Source organism: Lepus europaeus, chromosome 12 (assembly GCF_033115175.1).
Source record: "Lepus europaeus isolate LE1 chromosome 12, mLepTim1.pri, whole genome shotgun sequence".
Lineage (NCBI taxonomy): Eukaryota > Metazoa > Chordata > Mammalia > Lagomorpha > Leporidae > Lepus > Lepus europaeus.
Genome location: NC_084838.1, coordinates 103,571,652 through 103,594,260, shown reverse-complemented (window position 1 = coordinate 103,594,260; position 22,609 = coordinate 103,571,652). Strand labels below are relative to the sequence as shown.

At 40.5% G+C, this 22,609-nt stretch overlaps 1 protein-coding gene and 1 long non-coding RNA gene across 10 annotated transcripts in view; one reads left to right on the top strand and one right to left on the bottom strand.

The window, feature by feature from the left end:
* LOC133772069 (uncharacterized) overlaps positions 1–16,218 on the top strand; it is a 36,885-nt gene extending 20,667 nt beyond the window's left edge. For 2 of the 6 annotated variants that reach the window (XR_009867700.1, XR_009867699.1), the window contains 4 exons: positions 3,118–3,286; positions 4,648–5,021; positions 5,176–5,347; positions 10,002–10,324. This is a non-coding gene — a long non-coding RNA (uncharacterized LOC133772069). Of the gene's footprint in view, positions 1–3,117; positions 3,287–4,517; positions 5,022–5,175; positions 5,348–5,957; positions 7,218–10,001; positions 10,325–16,159 lie in introns of those variants that run through there. The other 4 variants (XR_009867704.1, XR_009867702.1, XR_009867703.1 and 1 more) reach the window with 4 other exon arrangements.
* The window catches only part of KIF27 (kinesin family member 27), a 95,076-nt gene continuing 75,746 nt past the window's right edge, over positions 3,280–22,609 (bottom strand). For all 4 annotated transcript variants that reach the window (XM_062208638.1, XM_062208640.1, XM_062208641.1 and 1 more), the window contains 4 exons: positions 22,125–22,331; positions 18,629–18,827; positions 15,205–15,360; positions 3,280–4,994 (listed from right to left, as the gene is read on the bottom strand). In XM_062208638.1, coding sequence (XP_062064622.1) covers positions 4,504–4,994; positions 15,205–15,360; positions 18,629–18,827; positions 22,125–22,331 — 1,053 coding nt within the window. In that variant the 3' untranslated portion in view covers positions 3,280–4,503. The remainder of the gene's footprint in view (positions 4,995–15,204; positions 15,361–18,628; positions 18,828–22,124; positions 22,332–22,609) is intronic.

Sequence of the window (22,609 nt, the reverse complement as noted above, 5' to 3'; positions counted from 1 at the left end):
ATATACACCTAGGTCTAATTCAATGTATTTAGTTTCAAATGACACTGCTAATATTTCAAACAGTGGCTGTTCTGTTGACTTAACTGTGGAAATTCCTGGAAGAAAAAATACGTAAAAAGGGACAAATGGTAACTATGCAAAACATCAACATTATACATGAAGTCCTTTCTGAGATTTGTTTTTTAAATTTTTATTTATTTTCATTTTACTTGAAAGGCAGAGAGATGGAGAGAGATCTTCTACCTGCCCACAAAAAGCGGGGCTGGGCCAGGAACCTGGAACTTAATCAGCGTCTCCCCTGTGGGTGTTAGGGCTCCAGCTACTTCAGCTGTCACCTGCTGCATTAACAAGCTGGATTGAAAGTGAAGTAGCCAGTACTCAAACCAAGAACTGATTTTTTGCAAGAGTCCCAAGCAGCAACCTAACCGCTATACCACACGTCTGCCTGAGAATTCCATTAAAATCTCCTTTATTCCTATTTCCTCCATGGTGAAGTACTACGAAGGCCATTAGGAAAGTCAAATACAGGAGTGGGTGATGAGCCTAGTGATTAAGACGCCTGTGTCCTATGCTCTAGTGCCTGGCTTTGATCCCAATTCTAGTTTCCTGCCAGCGCCGACCCCGGGAGGCTATCAGTGATGGCTCAAGTATTTGGGTTCCTGCTATGATGTGGACTGAGCTCTGGCCCTAACCCTGGCCCAGCCTGAGCCATTGCAGGTATCTGAGGAGAAAACCAGCAGATGGGAGCTCTTTCTCTCTCAAAAAACAAACACACCACTGCAGTATCTTGTGCCCTAGAGGAGCAGTGACCGAAGTGTGTACTGTTTTTGAAGAATTAAAAAATAGTAAAACCTACAAAAAGCCAATCTACTTTTATTGTCAGCATCAGGAACAGTGATAAAAACTCCTTATTGGGCAGAGGCTCCCTCTACCCTACACTTGGGTGCACTACTGCCAACAGAAGCTCCAAATACTTCAGTGCATCTGAGGCATTTATTTCTGAAGGATATCGTTATTAACTTTGTTTTCAATTTTTGAAAATATAAATGTAGAAGAGTAATGTTATCAGTATATATTAAGGCAGCCTGTTACAAAATTTAATGTAAAATATAATGAATATGTTTTTTAAAGATTTTATTTTTATTTGAAAGAATTAGAGAGAGAGAGAGATCTGTCTGCTGGCTCACTTCCCAAATGGCCACAACTACCAGGGCTAGGCCAGGCTGAAACCAAGAGCCTGGAACTCCATCTGGGTCTCCCACATTGGTGGTAAAGGTCCAAGCACTGATGGTTTCCCAGGTGCATTAACAGGGAGCTAGATTGGAAGTGGAGCAGCTAGGACTCAAACCAGTGCACATATGGGCATTGTAGGTGGCAGCTTGAGCTACTGTGCCACAACACCGCCAGCCCCTTTATAATGAATATTTTTTTTAAAAAAATTCCAATGAAATTGAGAGAGGAATGGTAGTCATGAATGACTTTTTTTTAAGATTTATTTTATTTGAAAGACAGAGTTACAGAAAGAGGTAGATACAGACAGACAGATCTTCCATCCACTGGTTCACTCCCCAGATGACCGCAACGGCTGGGGCTGCGCCAGTCTGAAGCCAGGAGCCTCTTCTGGGTCTCCCACACAGGTTCAGGATCTCAATGACTTGGGCCATCTTCTACTGCTTTCCCAGGCCATAGCAGAGAGCTGGATCAGAAGAGGAGCAGCCAGGACTAGAACCAGCACCCATATGGGATGCTGGTGCTTCAGGCCAGGGTTTTAACCCCTGCACCACAGCGCCAGCCCCTCATGAATGACTTTCTATCCTGAAGGTTCAGATATTGGTAACCCCATGTTTATAGTCACAAAGAAATAAAGATCAAAACATGTCATACTTGTATTTAATGTTCAAAATTCTATGTTGACCACAAAACTGAACCCCCACTAAAGGATCTGACTGCATTACAATTCATTCTAGGACTTGGTGTAAGACTTTTTTTTTTCCATTTAAGTCATCTATTCTCCAATAAAATATTCATCATTTTATTGGCCTAGACTAATATATATATATATAAGGCAATAACTAATGGCACAATTATCCACATTAGTTAAGATCATATGTATTTTTGCTGACGTCTTGGACACTGAGTTCATAAAAATCTAAAGAACTGAGGGACCGAAAAAATTTAAAATAGCAAAAGAAAACAAAGATTAAAGTACAAAAGCATCTTCATTCACTGGTGTTCTCGCTACCCATGGTGCCCACATGTAAGCGACTTCTCCAGCTCTGTTATCTACAACATTCTGGAGTTGAGGCAGGAACTAACATGGGGCAGAAGCAAATATTTTTTTCTTCTCAAATACTGTTGTATGTTGTAAATGGAGGAAAAAACAATGAACAAAAAAAGACATATTTTATATACATGCAAAAAGCAATCACAAACATGTTTAGACTAAGGAAAAGCATGTGAAAAACCGTATTAGTATATGTAAAAACAAGTTTATGTGCTTTGGGGGTTCCCTTTTTTTTCTTTCTTTTGTGAGGGCACTGACTTGATGGAATGACCAGAAACTCGTTTCTAGAATATATTTTCAGAACATTATTTACATGTGTGTCTACATTTATGAATAAAATCTCTCATAGCATACACAAGATGTAAGTTTAACCAAAAGGAAGAGCAAAATCATGTTTTCTACTTCAAAAATCAGTTCACATATTCATCACCAAATCAAGTTACTGTTGATTTGATATAAATGATAGGTATATAAGTGGTACATTTTGTTGACAGCCTTTTGCTATGCTATTAATATATCTAAATGTCTGCATGTTAATGTATAGAAATACATATCATACAAACCAAAGGCAATATTAAGGAAGACTAGCCGAAAACCAGGGTCTGACTTTAAATAGTCCCTGCTAAAAACAAAGTTTCCAAGTTAGTTTGTAAGTCAGTTGTTTGAAACTTAGGAAGCAGTTACTCATTGGGCTTATGTTATGAACTGTTCATTTTCCAGGTAAGTCATAGAATACTTAATCCAGGATTTAAATGAACTTTAGTGCCATGCTTAAGAGGTAAACGATCCACCTGTTCAGAAGTTGGTTTTGATTTGGTTTCGTTTTCCTGTAGGAACTGGTTTTAAATAGGACCAAAGGAACTCCACTCCAAGGAACTCTAAGGACTAGCCACTGGAAAAAGACAGCTTTATGTCTGCACACAAGACGAGAGCCTCAGCCTTACGTGAGATGGCTGGAGCAACAGCAGCAAAGGACAAGGAGAAAGTGTGCAGCAGCGTCAGGTAAGAACAGACTGGCTCAGCCAGGCAGTGGGCAACACCACCTCAGGAGGCCTCTGTGAGTCAGGATGGCTTCCCTGCTGCCCTCTCCAAGCACTAATTAGTTTAGGAAACCCAACTGCACATTTGGAAATACAACAAAAAGTAAGCAAATAATACCTCAAGTCATTATAATGGCATATTTACTATGAAATGAAAAATATAATGAAAAAGCATAAACTATACTTGGCAGGAAAATTGTTTAGTTCTGATTTCTAAATATTACATAATAAGATTTTGACCAAAAAACTTGAAAGAAAATTTGAGCAAGAATTTCATTTACATATTTCTAGCCCCAGTGTAGTTGGGCCTACCTGTTTGTAAAACCTGACTAAGCAGGTTACAGAGAAAAATCTCGGACTGGAGTGCATTAGATTACTGGCTGGACCTTAGCCCTTCCACATGTACTCCACGTGGCCAGATGCGTCACAACCAGTGTTCTCTGCCTTGACAAACAATGTTTTAGTGTGTCCTGTCCATGTTTCCCTGTTCCACGGAACTGCATCCAGTTCTCATTAGCAGCACAGTGAGAGAGAGCTTGTGGGTGTGGTGCAGGACAGAGATTAACACACTCCATGTTAGCAATCCAGTAGTACAAAATTATAATAAGAATATATCCAACAAAAGAGCAGAGACCATGTTTAAAGTTAAGACTGATCACTCAGCTTCTGTGGGGTCTAAGTCTCACAGGTGTCTCTACCACGCGTGCATTTTGAACAGATTTTCAGCCATGCTAGAACAAATCAGCAGGTGATTCTTGCTGTACACAAACAGTATTTAGCCAGCTTCTTAAAAAATAACAATGTTTTAGAATACCAGGAATGTAGTTATTGTATTATAAAATGTCTTTATAATGAAATATACTTTTATATTATAAGATACATTTGATGGATATTTTAGCCTATTTTTTGATTTGTTCTTCAAATATACCTGGAAGTAATTTTAAACACATTTATAACTGGAAATATTTAAATATTACCAAGAATTAGAATACACGTATTAGGTTATTATGGAAATACAAATTAAAATTCCCCAAATATACCACAGGAAAAATATATACCAGTAATATACAAAAGGAATAAGAATTCCTTCCTCCCCTTCTTTTTTTTATCCCGAGGGAAGGGCTAGTCAACTTGAGCCTTAATTTTAACACGTTTGACGTATCTACTAAGTTAAAAATTCTAAGTGCCTATAGTTTTTAAGTCACTAGGTTTCCTGGACACCTCAATGGAGTCTGCAGTCATAGATCCGACCCCCGCTGCGAGACTAGAACGCCGTAATGACAGTTCCAGCGCAGAAATCTGACGTAATTCTTTGCGACACAGTTTTACAGGTGTGACACCATGAAGTTGTCCCACATTTTCCACTGGCTGAATTTGGGAACATGGTCGACTGTGAGATTTTGAAAACTGATTTTCATCCGTTTCTGCTTTATCCTCATTGCTTTGCCCACTGGGAGGTGCTAAAGAGCTACATGTTGGAGGCACGTCCGGGCCATCTTCCCAGAGTTTCCGAGGATTTGGTTGTGTTCTGAAGCTGCTTGTGGAGCTGTCTGTCTGTCGCTCTCTCCCACTGAATCTCGTAGTCTCGGTTCTGGATGCGCATCTGAATTCCTCTGCCAGCACGCCTGCTGCTGCGTCTGGATTGCCAGCTCCATCTCCAGCATCATAATCTGAAAACCCCCAGACCAGACAATCAGGTTAGTCCCTCCAAGCCAGGTATTTTTAACCATAATATCCTAAAATAATTCCATTGTAATCACTCAGTACACACAATGTCTTCCAGGTTTCTTGTGTTAAATGACGTCTGTTAGGCAAATGTGTGACTATGAATTATTCTTATTTCACTTATAGGCATCTTGCATGTAAATAACTCAGAACTTTAATTAGTAGGACAAAGTTATGAAATAAGTCTTCTACGGATTTTGATGCTTCATGGAAACACAGGCCTGCTCTAGACCCCTGGTGCCTTTCCACACTTGCCCCCTGCTGGGCTTGCTCCTGGTGAACTCCACACCCAGGCCAGGTGAGAATACTACAAAGTACCTCTGGGACTGGGCATTGTATGTGTGAAAATCTGGTCTCAGAACTCCTAGCATGATGGCAGGGTCCTGCTGTCCAAGGGTACTGTGGGGTGTACACCACAAGTTCTGCTGTCAAAATGGAGAGAGGGCATACCCCACCTCAGTGGGCGACACCGCTGGGATGAGTGATCAAAGCCTGGTATAATCTCAAATTATAGACTACCTGATATCAAAGATCAAAATTTGCTTAAAGGAAATCAGGCCCCAGACATAATATGACAAAAAATGCCAAATGTAACATATGTTGCTACATGCTTAGTGCATTTTTAGTCTTGTGAGGACAGAGTTTAAAAACAGATTGCACACTGGCAGCTTCCAAGCCAGTCTGACCCACAGACATGTTTTACTTGGCTTATAATGTTAATAATACTTGGTCTACAATATAAATATTGATATCATATAAAAATATGGATTTCCAGCTTTTCTAGAAAAATTAGAAACGATAACATAGCAACAGTAGCTGAAGCAGAGCCGCCCCTGCCCATTTAGCTTCCCTGGCTCCTGTAGGCATTCTTGTTTGTAACCCTTCATTTAAAACTTATGGATTTCTAGTTGAAAAATTCTCCCCAAAACAAGACACCCGAACCAGCAAATAACATAGATCCTCACATGGAACTAAAGCAGACACTAAGTTGGCTACAGACTGCTGCAACCATGAGTCACCAGAGGTTTTTAAAATTCCTGCTGCCCAGGTCACCACGTTTGGGGAGGAAGCAAGCATCTTACTTTTTAAAGACCGCAATGAAGAGCAGAGATGGGCACTCCAGAGCACACTGATTCTTCACAACAGAGAGTTTCCTGCTTTTAAAGTTGTATAATGAACAAAGTAAACAGACTAGGGAGAGATTAGTTTGCCCAAGGTCATATAGCTAATAAAAAAAAAGTTGGGGTTCTAACCCAGATCTTCTGACTCTGGTACCCTTACATACATTTTTATAGTGATTCAAATTGATACAGGGATTGTTCTGAATATTTAAACTTAAGTGAGTGAGTGGAGACTGTCGATATAAACTGATTTAAAATGTATTATTTGGAGAGACAGACCAAGCGCTCCGAGTTCTCTAGTATGTTCCTCAAATGCCAGCAATGGTCAGCACTGGATCAGGTTAAAGCCAGGAGCCAAGAAATCAGTCCAGCTCTCCCATGAGTGTGGCGATTACTTGATCCATCATCTGGTGCCTCTTAGGGTTTGCATTGACAGGAAGCTGGAGTCAGGAGGTGGAGCCAGGTATTGAGCCTAGAATTCCAACGTGGGTTGCAGATCTACTAACATGTCTTAACTGCTAGGTTAAATGCCTGTCTCCCTAAACTGATTTTATTCTTTTTTTTTTTTTTAAAGATTTGATTTATTTATTTGAGAGCTAGAGTTACAGTGAGAGGGAGAGACGGAGAGTGGTCTTCCTTCTGTTGGTTCACTCCCCAAATGGCCGCAACGATCCGAAGTCAGGAGCCAGGAGATTCCTCTTGGTCTCCCATGTGGGTGCAGGGTCCCAAGGACTTGGGCCATCTTCCACTGTTTTCCCAGGCCATAGCAGAGCACAGGATTGGAAGAGGGGCAGCCAGGACTAGAACTGGCACCCATATGGGATGCCAGTGCCACACACAGGCAGAGGATTAACCTACTGCACCACAGCACCAGCGCCCTTGATTTTATTCTTACAAAGTAGTTTAGAAAGCATCCTCGAAAGTGTGGAGAAAATATGAAAGGAATTATGCAAAAACCTAAGTATGGTTATGGGAGGCTTGTTTGCTGCTTTTTTCCCATATTTAAAAATGTAATGAGTATATAAAGGGTCTTCAAAAAGTTCATAAAAATGCATATTATGAAAAAACTGCATTTAATATTTTTGCACTAAAATCACCTGATTAAAAAAAGATTTATTTATTTATCGAAAAGTAGAGTAACAGAGAGAGGGAGAGATAGAGAATATCTTCTGTCTGCTGGCTGACTCCCCAAATGGCCCTAACAGCCAGGTTTGAGCCAGGAGTCAGGAACTCCAGCTGGGTCTCCCACATGGGTGGTGGGGGGCCAGACATCCTCTGGTGTTCTCTCAGGAGCATTAGCAGGAAACTGGATCAGAAGCAGAGCATCTGAGACTCAAACTGGCACTCTTGATATGAGATGCAAGCATTATAAGCAGTATCTTAACCCACTGTGCCACAGTGCCAGTACTTCAACTTATCTTTTAATTCAAATTTTCATCGCTTCTCGGCCTTTTGGCTAAGATCACATGTAATTCAATTTTTCCATGAACTTTACAAAGTACCCTAGTATATTACCTCTTATATCCAATTTGTAAAAAGTTTTAAAATGCTTCTAGGTAAAACAGCAAATTAACTGAAGTAATATTTTCAACACTAGACTTCTTGGATATGTTAATCAGACAGGTATTATCCTCATTTTATAACTCTCCAAGATTTAACTTTTAGCTTTTTATCATTAAAGAGCAGGATAAAAAACTAGGTTTCTTCAAATTATACCACCATACCACACTGTTATTTAGAAAGGAATGTGTTGAAGGGCTGGTGCTGTGGCATAGCAGGTTAAGCCACCACGTGCAGTACCAGCATCCTATGTGGGTTCCGGTTTGAGTCCCAGCCCCCTGTTAATATTCCTGGGAAAGCAGTGGAAGATGGCCCAAGTCCTTGGGCCCTGCACCCACGAGGGAGACCCGGAAGAAGCTCCTGGCTCTTGGCTTCAGACTGGCCCAGCTCCAGCTGTTGCAGCTATTTGGGGAGTGAATCAGCAGATGGAAGACCTCTCCCTCTGTCTCTCCTGTCTGTAACTTTGCCTCTCAATCTAAAAGTTAAATGAGCCAGCGAATAGAAGATCTCTCTCTCCCTCTCTGTAACTCCACCTTTCAAGTAAAATCAATAAATCTTGAAAGAAAGGAAAGGGAAAGGGAAAGGGAAAGGGAAAGAAGGAAAGAAGGAAGGAAGGAAGGAAGGAAGGAAGGAAGGAAGGAAGGAAGGAAGGAAGGTAGGTCTGGAGGGCCAGCATGCAGCGCAGCGGGGTCAGCCACCACTGTGACCTGGCTTCCCATATTTATGTGAGTGTTCACGGCCTGGCGGCTCCACCTCTGATTCCGTTTCCTGCTGATGTGGCTTGGAAGGCAGCTGATAAAGGCTCCAGTACTCGAGTCCCAGCTACCCATGTGGAAGATGAGGATGCAGGTCTGGGCTCCTGGTTTCAGCCTGGATTAGACCTGGCAGTTGCAGTTATTTGTGGAGTGAACCAGTGGCTAGAAGATCGATATTCTCTCTCTCTCTCTCTCCCTCTCCCCCTCCCATGCTCCCTTCCTCTCCCTCTCTCTTTCTCCCCTTCTCTCCTTTCTCTCTCTCTCCCCCCTTTCTCCTTCCTACTCTCTCAAGTAAGTAAATACATAAATCTTTTTAAATGTCCCGTACACACTAATAAACATGAGCCATTTACAAACTAAATACCTTATTTTAAATATTTGAAATTTGAAAATAGATTTTTTAAAAATTGAGAGACAGTTAAGAGCTCCCATCTACTGGCTTACTTGCCAAATGCCTGCAATGGCTGGAACTGGGCTAAGCCAGAACCAGAAGCTGGAACTCAATCCTGGTCTCCTGTGTGGGTGGAGGAAACCAACTACCTGAGCCACCACCCCTGTTTCCCAAGGGTCTGTGTTAGCATTAAGCTGGAGTCAGGAAATGGCACTGGGTATCAAACCCAGGTACTTTGATGCGGGTGTCTTAATTGCCAGACTAAACACCTACTCCTTGAAAGTAGATTTTTTTGTTTTTAAAAATAGATTTATTTATTTAGTAGAGTGACAGGGAGAGGCAAAGATCTTCCATCTGCTGATTCCCTCCCCAGATGGCAACAGTCAGGACTAGGACAGGATGAAGCTAGGAGCCCAGAACTCCATCCGGGTCTCCCACATGGGTGGCAAAGGCCCCATTACTGGGTCATCATCTGCTACTTTCCCAGGTACATTAGCAGAGACTGACTGGGAAACGGAACAGCTGGGACTCAAGCTGGCACTCTGATATGGGCACCATGCACGTAGTTGCTTAACCCACTGTGCCATAACAATGGCCCCAAAAGTGGATTTTTAAAAAGCTAACATGGTCTTGTGCTGATTGTTCTCTGTTTCTTACTTAATGTTTTGCAAGTAGTATTTCAAGTTGTAGTTTCAGCTATATTTTGCAAGGCAGTATTTCATATAAATGTTTGAGTTGTATCAGTAAGCACTTTTGCATTACCACACTGAAAATCATTAGGTTGGGTCTCTTTTGTGGGATTTGTATGTTTATGTCCCATCTCTATCCTGAGACAACTTCTATCCTAGAATACTGAACCAGGAGTCAAAAGAGGAAAGACCTTAAAATATGATTTAATTATTGTTCTGTTCATGAGTCCCTTGGCCTCCCTAAACTTTACTGCTTTATCTAAAAATAAAGTTAGCAGGGGTGGGCACTTGGTGCTGCAGCTAAGATACCCGTGTCCCATACTGGAGAGCCTAGGTTTAAGTCTTGGCTCCACTTCCAGTCCAGTTTCCTGTTAATGCACACCCTGGGAGGCAGCACCTGATGGCTCAAGTAGCTGGATCCCTGCCACCTTTACAGGAGACTCCAGTGGCATTCCCAGCCGTGGCTGTTAAAGGTATCTGGGGAGTATTGAGAAGTTTCTGTACTTCAAAAGAAACAATCAGGAAAGTGAAGAGGCAACCGACAGAATGGGAAAAAATATTTGCAAACTATACTACAGATAAAGGGTTGATAACCAGAATCTACAAAGAAATCAAGAAAATCCACAACAACAGAACAAACAACCCACTGAAGAGATGGGCCAAGGACCTCAATAGACATTTTTCAAAAGAGGAAATCCAAATGGCCAACAGACACATGAAAAAATGTTCAGGATCACCAGCCATCAGGGAAATGCAAATCAAAACCACAATGAGGTTTCACCTCACCCCTGTGAGAATGGCTCACATTCAGAAATCTACCAACAATAGATGCTGGAGAGGATGTGGGAAAAAAAGGGACACTAACCCACTGTTGGTGGGAATGCAAACTGGTTAAGCCACTATGGAAGTCAGTCTGGAGATTCCTCAGAAACCTGAACATAACCCTACCATACAACCCAGCCATCCCACTCCTTGGAATTTACCCAAAGGAAATTAATTTGGCTAATAAAAAAGCCATCTGCACATTAATGTTTATTGCAGCTCAATTCACAATAGCTAAGACCTGGAACCAACCCAAATGCCCATCAACAGTAGACTGGATAAAGAAATTATGGGACATGTACTCCATAGAATACTATACAGCAGTAAGGAACAATGAAACCCAGTCATTTGCAACAAGATGGAGGAATCTGGAAAACATCATGCTGAGTGAATTAAGCCAGTCCCAAAGAGACAAATATCATTTGTTTTCCCTGATCGGCGACAACTGAGCACCAAAGGGGAAACCTGTTGAAGTGAAATGGACACTATAAGAAACAATGACCTGATCAGCTCTTGTCCTGACTCTAGATGTACAATGTAATACTTTATCCTTTTTAGTATTTGTTGTTGTTGTTGTTGTTGTTCTAGTACTAGTGGTTGAACTCTGTAAATAACACACAATTATTCTTAGGTGTTTAAATTTTAACTGAAAAGTGATCCCTGTTAAATTTCAGAGTGGAAAAAGAGAGGGAGGAGATGTACAATTTGGGACATGCACATTCAGACTTGCCCCAAATGGTGGAGTTAGAAATGTGCCAGGGGATTCCAATTCAACCCCATCAAGGTGGCATGTACCAATGCCATCTCACTAGTCCAAGTGATCAATTTCAGTTCACATTCGATGGCTCTGATAGGTCTAAGAATCAAAGGGATCACACAAACAAGACAAGTGTCTGCTAATACTAACTGATAGAATCAAAAAGGGAGAGAAGGATCCAACATGGGAAGCGGGATACACAGCAGACTCATAGAATGGCAGATGTCCTAAACAACACTCTGGCCTCAGAATCAGCCCTCAAGGCATTCGGATCTGGCTGAAGAGCCCATGAGAGTATTGTAGGCATGGAAAGCCAAGATACCATGGAAAAGAAAAAAAAGAAGAAGACCTAAATGAAAGATCTCTGTGAGTGAGATCCCAGTGGAAAGAACAGGGCCATCAAAGAAGGAGGTACCTTTCTCTGAAGGGAGGAGAGAACTTCCACTTTGACTATGACCCTATCGGAATAAGATCAAAATCAGCGAACTCTAAAGGCTTCCATAGCCCTGGCAACTCATGACTAGAGCCTAGGGAGATTACTGACGCCATGAACAGGAGTGTCAAATTGTTAAGTCAGCAACAGAAGTCACTGTGTACTTGCACCCCATGTGGGAACTGTCCTTAATGTGTTGTCTAATGTGAAGTGATGCTATAACTAGTACTGAAACAGTATTTTTACACTTTGTGTTTCTGCGTGGGTACAAACTGATGAGATCTTTACTAATTATATACTGAATTGATCTTCTGTATATAAAGATAATTGGAAATGAAAAAAAAAAAACCTGGTGTTAAATTGGAAATGGCATAGAAAATTAATTAATTTTAAAAAAATATTATGTAGGATCTCTGTCTTTAATGTGCTGTACACTCTTATTTAATGCTATAACTAGTACTCCAACAGTATTTTTTTTTCACTTTGTGTTGCTATATGGGGGTAAACTGTTGAAATCGTTACCTAATATATACTAAACAGATCTTTTGTATGTAAAGAGAATTGAAAATGAATCATGATGTGATTGGAAGGGGAGAGGGAGCGGGAAAGGGGAGGGTTGTGGGTGGGAGGGAAATTTTGGGAGGGGGAAGCCATTGTAACCCATAAGCTGTACTTTGGAAATTTATATTCATTAAATAAAAGTTTAATTTAAAAAAAAAAGGTATCTGGGGTGTGAACCAGTGGATGGAAGATCTATGTCTTTCAAATAAATGGAAATAAAAATGAGGTTAGCAGATACCAGTCTACCGTGAGTATGAGGGTTAAATGAAATTATTTGTGAAAATGTGATTAATATAAACATAATGTAGCATTAGAATTACTTTTTTTAATTTTTTAAATTTTTTAAATTTTTTAAATTTTTTTAATTTTTTTTATTTTTGACAGGCAGAGTGGACAGTGAGAGAGAGACAGAGAGAAAGGTCTTCCTTTTGCCGTTGGTTCACCCTCCAATGGCCGCTGCGGTAGGCGCACTGCGGCTGGCGCACCGCGCTGATCCGATGGCAGGAGCCAGGTACTTTTCCTGGTCTCCCATGGGGTGCAGGGCCCAAGCACTTGGGCCATCCTCCACTGCACTCCCTGGCCACAGCAGAGAGCTGGCCTGGAAGAGGGGCAACCGGGACAGGATCAGTGCCCCGACCGGGACTAGAACCCGGTGTGCCAGCGCCGCAAGGCGGAGGATTAGCCTAGTGAGCCGCGGCGCCGGCTGCATTAGAATTACTTTTAAAAATATTACTGAGCCATATTTTTAAAAAAATGTTAATTCTGCTTCTATTATCTATTCAGCATATACCTTTTAATTGTACATGCATGTAATTTCTCAGTGGTTTCTTTACATGTGTGTCTCCATCTTTAAGCAGTTTTCTTTACAGGTATAAAATAGGTGTATTCCTAAAAGGTTCTAAAGTCAACTTTTCATAAATCATACTTTATTAGAAGGATACTGTCTCTATAGGAAGGCTAATTCTTTTATATAAAATGTAGACTATATTATTTGAGAAATACTGATTACTGTCTTAAAGAGGATAAATTTTAATCATAACAAAGTGATCCCTGTTAAATTTAAGAGTGGAAAAAGAGAGGGAGGAGATGTACAATTTGGGACATGCTCAATCGGACTTGCCGCAAATGGTGGAGTTAGAAATGTGCCAGGGGATTCCAACACATTCCCATCAAGGTGGCATGTACCAATGCCATCTCACTAGTCCAAGTGATCAATTTCAGCTCACAATTGATGGCTCTGATAGGTCTAAGAGTCAAAGGGGTCACACAAACAAGACAAGTGTCTGCTAATACTAACTGATAGAATCAAAAAGGGAGAGAAGGATCCAACATGGGAAGCGGGATACACAGCAGACTCATAGAATGGCAGATGTCCTAAACAACACTCTGGCCTCAGAATCAGCCCTCAAGGCATTCGGATCTGGCTGAAGGGCCCATGAGAGTATTGTAGGCATGGAAAGCCAAGATATCATGGAAAAAAAAAAGACCTAAATGAAAGATCTCTGTGAGTGAGATCCCAGTGGAAAGAACGGGGCCATCAAAGAAGGAGGTACCTTTCTCTGAAGGGAGGAGAGAACTTCCACTTTGACTATGACCCTATCGGAATAAGATCAAAATCAGCGAACTCTAAAGGCTTCCATAGCCCTGGCAACTCATGACTAGAGCCTAGGGAGATTACTGACGCCATGAACAGGAGTGTCAAATTGTTAAGTCAGCAACAGGAGTCACTGTGTACTTACACCCCATGTGGGAACTGTCCTTAATGTGTTGTCTAATGTGAAGTGATGCTATAACTAGTACTGAAACAGTATTTTTATACTTTGTGTTTCTGCATGGGTACAAACTGATGAGGTCTTTACTAATTATATACTGAATTGATCTTCTGTATATAAAGAGAATTGGAAATGAAAAAAAAGAACCTGGTGTTAAATTGGAAATGGCATAGAAAATTAATTAATTTTTAAAAAATATTATGTAGGATCTCTGTCTTTAATGTGCTGTACATTGTTATTTAATGCTATAATTAGTACTCCAATGGTAGTTTTTTCACTTTATGTTGCTATATGGGGCAAACTGTTGAAATCTTTACCTAATATATACTAAACTGATCTTCTGTATATAAAGAGAGTTGAAAATGAATCTTTATGTGAATGGAAGGGGAGAGGGAGTGGGAAAGGGGAGGGTTGAGGGCGGGAGGGAAGTTATGGGAGGGGGGAAGCCATTGTAACCCATAAGCTGTACTTTGGAAATTTATATTCATTAAATAAAAGTTTAAAAAAAAATTTAATCATAACAAAATACTACCTTTATGGTGCTTCTAACTTTTTTTTTTTAAGATTTATTTATTTATTTGACAGGCAGAGTTACAGAGGGCAACTGGGAGAGAGAGAGAGGTCTTCCATCCATTGGTTTACTCCTCAAATGGCTGCAATAGCTGGGAATGGGCAGATCCAGAGACAGGAGTCAGGGGCTTCTTTGGGGTCTCCCGTGTGGGTGCAGGAACCCTCTTCCACTGCTTTGCCAGGCCATTAGCAGGGAGCTGGATTGGAACTGGAGCAGCTGGGATGGGAACTGGCCCCTATTTGGGATGCTGGCACTGCAGACAATGGCTTAACTGCTGTGCCACAGTCCTGACCCCAGCGCTTCTAACATTTGCAAAGTATCTGATGTGTCTAATTTCAATTAGGAAAGTGCCAATTCTATATACTAGTGGCCTTTACTTTTATTCCTCTCTGTTGTAATCTTTTTAATCATAATAAGAAGGCTTAACTTACTATAAAACAGGACAGGATTATTTTAAGGATTAAAAGATTTAAGAATTACAAAAGCCCCTGGCACATGGCACACAATCAATAAATGATTGTTTCCTTGTCATATGTACATTTTTATTCATTACTTCTCATTTGGTTTTATCTTACCATTTTTGTCTACAGAGACAAAATGAAGGGACATATTTAACGTTAAATCACCTCATCAGTCAAGAAAGGCTGCACTACTAATCAGGCATGACCTCACCAAATGCTAGAGAAACAGTTTCCGCGTGATAAGTAAAACTGGAAGTCTTACTTTCCATTGTTGCTAGTTGCCGCCGAACTAACAGTTCTTTAAGTTTCTTCTTAAGATCTCTGCTGGTTTTCTTATAGAAATAAAGATCTTTTTCCAATTGCTGGATTTTATCTTCATATGTTTTTAAAGTTTCTGTAGTATCTTCTCCACCTGGCTCTATAAAATAGAAACTTAAATTTAAAATCAAAAAAGAATTCACAGTTATGTTTTAACATAGCCCCAGCCTAAAGGGTCAGAAATCTGTTCCACACGTCTGTTACCTGAATGGAGTAGTTTTCAGCTACAATTTGGATTCTTCTACCTGTGATGTTTTTCTAAGGACTGAGCCCTTAGTCACATTTTCTATCCTACGCCCTACTAACCACCAAATTTTCATGATTCACAAGCGTTTTTGCTAGACTTATGCTTAGAGCAGTAGAATAAGGTGTTTTCTATTAAAAGTTTCTGTTTGGAGCTCTGTCCATCTGCAATTTATAACAGGAATTGTGGTTATGTGGAAATTCATAAGCCTAAGGTTTAAAGGTCCAAGAAATATATAGCCAAAAACCCCACAAAAAACAACTGGTTAAAAGAGACTAGAAAGATTAAGTCCCAAAGAAAAGCACCATGGACAAAGAAGGGGAACAGAGCCAGCATCAGTAAAGTTCTAGTTCAGGCCGTAAGACAACTGAAAGCTGCTGATTGATGTTTATGAATGTCTGATGCTGTCCACACTGGGCTATGCTCTGGAACCAGAAATACAGAAGGCTAACTGCGATAGTTTGAGTAAGATTTAACTCCCAACTCACGCAGGATAAGTCCTAAGGATCTAAGGATCCCAAAGTCGTGTAAGTGGGTGAGAGGTGGGCTATGGGAGGTCCTTAGTCGCGGTATGCTCTGACAAGGTCATTATGATAGGGGGTGGTTATAGAAGCCCGGTGGGACCAGCTGTTCTTTCTGATTCCTGGCTCACCAGGTGATCCCTCCTCTGCACGTGTTATGCCACTGCCATCCTCGGGCCTCACCAGACAGATGCCCAACTAATGAAGCCGCGGACCTTCCAAACGGTGAGCCACATAGACATCTTCCTTCATGAGTAGCTAGCTTCAGGTGTTTAGCTGTAGTGACAAATCTGAATAATACTGCTCTTCAGAAGACACTTCCTGACCTACTCTCTCCTACGGCACACTTAGAAAGAGGTCCTCCTAGTTAGTAATTTTCTTGTTATAATTTGCTGTTTTGTAAAATTTATTTAAGTATAATTATATATTTTAAGTTAACTCATCATGTTTTCAAAAATACTTAAAATTAACGATATTGTAAATCAGAATCCCCATACTATATCATATAAATAAACTTAATTGGCAGGTGCCGTGGCTTAACAGGCTAATCCTCTGCCTTGCAGCACTGGCACACCGGGTTCTAGTCCCGGTTGGGGCGCCGGATTCTATCCCGGTTGCCCCTCTTCCAGGCCAGCTCTCTGCTGTGGCCCGGGAAGGCAGTGGAGGATGGCCCAAGTGCTTGGGCCCTGCACCCGCATGGGAGACCAGGAGAAGCACCTGGCTCCTGGCTTCGGATCAGCGTGATGAGCCGGCCGCAGCAGCCATTGGAGGGTGAACCAATGGCAAAAAAGGAAGACCCTTCTCTCTGTCTCTCTCTCTCACTATCCACTCTGCCTGTCAAAAAAACCCCAAAAAACCAAAAACAAAAAACAAAAAAAAAAATAAACTTTATTTTACGTCCCCAATTCACCGGAAATTGGAAGATTCATAATTGTTAATATATTAAATTATGACTTTGTTATAAAAAAACTTATATACTTATAGAATGAGATGATTGATTTTTCAGATGGTCTGATTCCAGTCACTTTAAAAACAGTTAAAATTTTGATTAAATGTCACTTTTAGAGACTTAAAATTAAACTAAGGAAAGAAGAGCATGTTTGAATGCAATGATGCATGTGGTATCCTGCCAAGGAAATCTTGTCATTAGGCAACTGGTGGCTAATTAACCAGTTATAGAATTCATTTAGAGGCAGATTACCTCAACACTCAAATTCATATATTTTCTAATTTTCTGCAAATTCATATTGCTTCTTCTTCATTGCTTTTGACCAATTTTCAGCTTTCAGATTCATGAGAATGAAGACTAAGAAGCTTGGATTGAAGCAGTAATGGTCATGATTGGCAGTGATTTGGTTGCTATAGTAGCTGTTTGTATACTGGCCATCTGCCTGGGGTACATGGGGCTCAATGACAGTGATGACTCTCTGGCCTAACTGGAATTGATAGTTGAACAGCTGCTCACTGACAACAGTATGTGCCTATAAATGGTAGACCAGTTTTAACCCAAGATACAAACTTTAATGTGTGAAATCTGGTAATCAAAAATTATACTAAGTAATATATCTAGGAATGTATGGGAGGGCCTAACAGAGCCTATCACTTTAATTAGGTGGATGGAAAATATTTAAACATCATAATACTATTTCCCTGGGAACTAGACACATATTTTCATCAAAAACTAGATTAACCACAGACTAGCTGGATTGCAGCAGTTTTTATGTGTGTGCTGGGGGCCAGCAGAAGGAATAGCATTTCAGGTATGATAGCCCAGTATGAAAGTCAACTCTCCCAATTCATGGTAGCCAAACATGTAAAATAAAATAACCTACTACTTACAGTAGTCACTATTTATTCCAGTGTACTTCAGAAATTTCATGGAAAATGACTAATAGAGTATGCTTATTTTGGTGCAAAATTTTTTTGGAATCCATGCATACTAGAGGTCTTCAAAAAAGTTCATGGAAAATGCTTATTCAGAAAAAAATTTACATGGACTCAAAAAACTTGTTAAAAATTTTATTTTCATCAACTTGGAAGGTAGAGAGAGAGAGATATCTTACACATGCTGGCCTACTACCCAAATGCCCACAACAAACCAAGGCTAGGACAGGCTGAAGCCAGGAGCCTGAAACTGCATATGGGTCTCTAAAATGGGTGGAACAGACACGAGCATTTCAGCCATCATCTTCTGCATCCCAGGATGCATTAGCAGGAAACTGGATTGGAAGTGGAGTAGCTGGGACTCAATCTAACACTGCAATATGGGGTCACTCCAAGCAGCTATTTAAAATATTACAAGGTAATTCCTGTCCCCTCAAAATTTTTGGCACCCAAACATCTTTTTTTTTTTTTTAAGATTTATTTATTTGAAAGGCAGAGTTACAGAGAGGCAGAGAGAGAGAGAGAGAGAGAGAGAGAGAAAGAAGTCTTCCATATGCCAGTTCACTCCCCAGACATCCTTCAAAACCATTTTGCCGCGAACTTTCTGAAGCACCTTTGTACCTACTGGGCCTTTTACATGATCAAAATCTGTCTTTATCTTCCTTCCCCAATTCCCCCTACACGTTACCTTTGCCTAACAGATTAAAAGGGGCAGTTACCTCTGCAATGATGTAACAGCAACTGCATCTTTTGCTCATGTTCCTTTTGCTGGAGGGTCAGTCTCCGGTCACACTGCAATTTTAGATGTTCCAGTGCAGACTCCAACTCCCGAACCATGTTGTCCCGTTCCAGAACCTTCATTTTGATCTCTTCATTCTCTAATTGTTGTTTCCGTTCAGCTTCTCGCAAATTAACCACCTGGCAAATACAAATTTTTACCTTTTAAGTGCATCTAGATAACCTAATAAGATTAATTTACTTTTCTTAGGCTACATAAAACTGATTTTCCTTACTTTCTCAAATAGGAGGGTATTTCAAAATGTTCATGGAAAATGGAATTAAAAGATTTTTGGTGCAAAAAATTTTTGAAATCCATGCATAATTTTTTCAGAATATGCTTTTTCATGAACTTTTTTAAATAATATTTTTTATTTATTTGAGAGGTAGAGTTACAGTGAGAGAGAGGTAGAGACAGAGAGAGAGGTCTTCATTCCTTTGGTTCACTCCCCAAGTGGCCACAACGGCCAGAGCCAGGAGCCAGGTGCTTCTTCCTGGTCTCTCTTGCGGGTGCAGGGGCCCAAAGACTTGGGCCATCTTCTACTGCTTTCCCAGGCCACAGCAGAGAGCTGGATTGGAAGAGGAGTAGCTGGGAGTAAACTGGCGCCCACAAGGGATGCCAGCACCGCAGGTGGAGGATTAACCTACTGCACCACAGTGCCAGCCCCTTCATGAACCTTTTGAAGAACCCTTATATATATGGATTTCAAAATTTTTTACAGAAGAATTTCATTTTTTTTCTTTCTTTTTTTTTTTTAACTTATACAAATGGTAGAGTGAGAGATGAGACAGAGACAGAGACAGCCACTGGTTCACTTCCCAAATGCTTATGACAGCCAGGACCAGGCTGGGTCAAAACCAGAAACCTGAAACTTGATCCATCTCCCAAACGGATGCCAGGACCCAGGTACTTGAGCTGTCACCTACTACCTCCCAGGGCAAGCACTAGCAGGAAGCTGGATTTGGAAGCAGAGCCATTCTGATGTGGGATGTGAAAACTTACCTTTTAATTCTGTTTTTCCCAAACTTTCTGAAGTGCTCTTGTCTAAGTGATTCCTGCGTAAGTGTTGGATCCCAAGGCAAATTCTTTGAACCTAGCCACAAAATAACCTGACAGCCTTTTGAATTTGCTGGGATTCAGAATTGGTAACAGTGTGGTTTTTTTCATGTGGGTGGTAGGGATCTGAGTACTTGGGCCATCATCCACTGCCTCCCAAGGTGCATTAGGAGGAAGCTGGATCAGACGCAGCGTACTAGCTAGGACTTGAATCAGCACTCCAGTGTGGGATGCCGGTGTCCCTACTGCATCACAACATTTGCCCAGTAACACTTTTATAATGTTATAATGTTTTATGATAACTTTTATAATACTGTTCTAATAAGCACTTCCTCCATCGTTTCTTAGATGTGATTGCTGCAGTTTACATTTTATATTGCTGTAACTCTATTTCTCTATTCTAACTGGATTCTGAGACACTAAAGACTCTTTGTAACATCTAGGTAGTTCCCAGCTTTAATTCCAAAATGGATATTATAAGTAATTTTTAAAACTATAAATACAGAATACAGTTTCAAGTCATGTATATTGATAATCTTCTGTACAGAAAACTACTCATTTCCACAAAGGGTTCTCAGGATCAGAAAAATCTGACCTTGGCCAGGGTACCCTGTGGTAAGAACCCTCGCTTAAAAAGCACCGCAAGAGTCAGCAGAGGCTGGGGCAGTACTCCGCCATTTTTCTTTCCTACAGACACCAGCATCAGGATATGCCCTCAGCCTCTACACCAGCTTACTGCTGACGGGTTAGCCAAGAGAGGCTGTGGGTAATATTTTCATCTATGTTTCATAGGTTTGGAATTGTATTTAATACACAGTTTTAAAAAGGGCCTTGAAAAAGTTCGTGAAAAACATGTATTATGAAAAACCTTCATGGATTTCAACATTTTTGCATCAAAATTATCATTTAATTCAACTTTTCCATAAACTTTTGGAAGTACCCTCATATATCCTATGTGGAACAGATACTTGATAAATACACTGAGTGGAAAAGACACTAGAAAAAAGCTGAGTATCAGTGAATATTAGTGCTATGAAACACCTTTCGATTAGTCAACTGTCAAGTTCATATAAAATATTTTAATTGACTTGAACACATTCAGGTTAATCAAATCTATTGCTGTCTTTATCACTGAAGTACCATTTCACCTCCATTTTAACTCACCAGTTAAGATGAGAAAGTACAAGTTCCCCTACTCTAACAGCAATGAAGAAAGGGAATCAAAATTTGGAGAGCCCCTGATTTGTCATGAATGCTATGTGGCAACACCCAAATCTAGAAAACATTCAAGAAATAGTAAGGAATATAACTTAAATTCCTTGGTTTTAAAAACTACTTTTAGGGACTGTGTTGTGGTGTAGTGGGTAAAACTGTTGCTTGCAGCACCGGAATCCCATGTGGGCACTGGTTCAAGTCCCAGTTGCTCTACTTCTGATCCAGCTCCCTGCTAATGCACCTGGGAAAGCAGTGGAAGATGGCCCAAGTCCTTGGGCCCCTGCAACCACATGGGAGACCTGGAAGAAGCTCCTGGCTCCTGGCTTCAGAGTTCCAGCTGTTGTGGCCAACTGGGGAGTGAACTAGTGGATGGATGCTCTCTCTGTGTTTCCTCTCTCTCTAATTGTGCCTTTCAAATAAATATTTTTTTTAAAAAAAGCTGCTTTTAAAAGATCTTGTATTGAAAGGGCCTCTGACTTTTTAAAAAGTTTATTTGAAAGGCAGAATGAGACACAGAGAGATCATCCATCTGCTTGTTCACTCCGCAAATGGCTGTAATAGTTGGGGCCAAAGCCAGGATCCCCATGTGGATGACAGGGACCCAAGCACTTGAGCAGTCATCTGCCTCCCAGGGTGCACATTAGACAGCAGTGTAGCTGGGACTCAATTCCAGGCACTCCTATATGTGATATAGGCTTCCCAAGCGGCAGCTTAACCCACTGCATGAGAACACCCACACCCGAAGGCCCTCCAGCTTAGAGTTGGTGTACATATTTAAATAATCACAGAACTTTCAGATGACCACATTCCATACTGCAAGGAGACCTGCTTGTTGTAGTTACACAGGCACACCCTTAAGCCATTTAATATCTTTAAAAATTCAAAATGGATATAGACAATACAAGGGTACTAATGGCAAAATGGAATTTAAAAAGTTTATTTTGGTGCCAAAAAAATTTGAAAATCACACATAGCTTTTTTTTTTTCATAACACATTTTTCCCATGAACTTTTTGGAGGCTCCTTGTATGCACAGATTTCTAAAACTTTGTGGCAAAAAAAACTTATTTTTTAATTCCATTTTCCATGAACTATTTGAAGTTTCCTCTCATATAAGCATCTTGATTCTTCTTAATAAGAAAAACACTCTGTTTCTTAAAAACCAACCTTATTGAAATATCTGAAAAGAATAGCTCTAATCTCAATAGGATTCAGGCAAACCAGTTTTTCCAAGACATTTGCTTCGCTGTGGGAGAGGTTTCGGATTGATGCTCTGAGCGAATTCTGGCGACACTGGATATTTTCATTCTTGTATTCAATTGCAGCTTCCAAAGCTTCAATTCCTTCTTCAAGTTGGAAAAGAACATGTTCTTCCTAGACACAATACGATAGAAATCACTCATTTTAAATGAAACAGTATACTTGGACTTGGTCACATACTCAGATTGTACTATGCTATTTAGTCTAATGAACTACTCTTTTACTGAATTTCAGGAAAATGTTCGAGTTCTTGCTGTACTATATATACATATAGGGCATATAATGCCTCAACCCTCCTACTAAAAATACAATCAAAGAGGCAGATGAGTATTGAAATGTCTAAGGTCAAATGTAAACTACCTATGCAAGGATTATGCTCCAACAAGACCTCA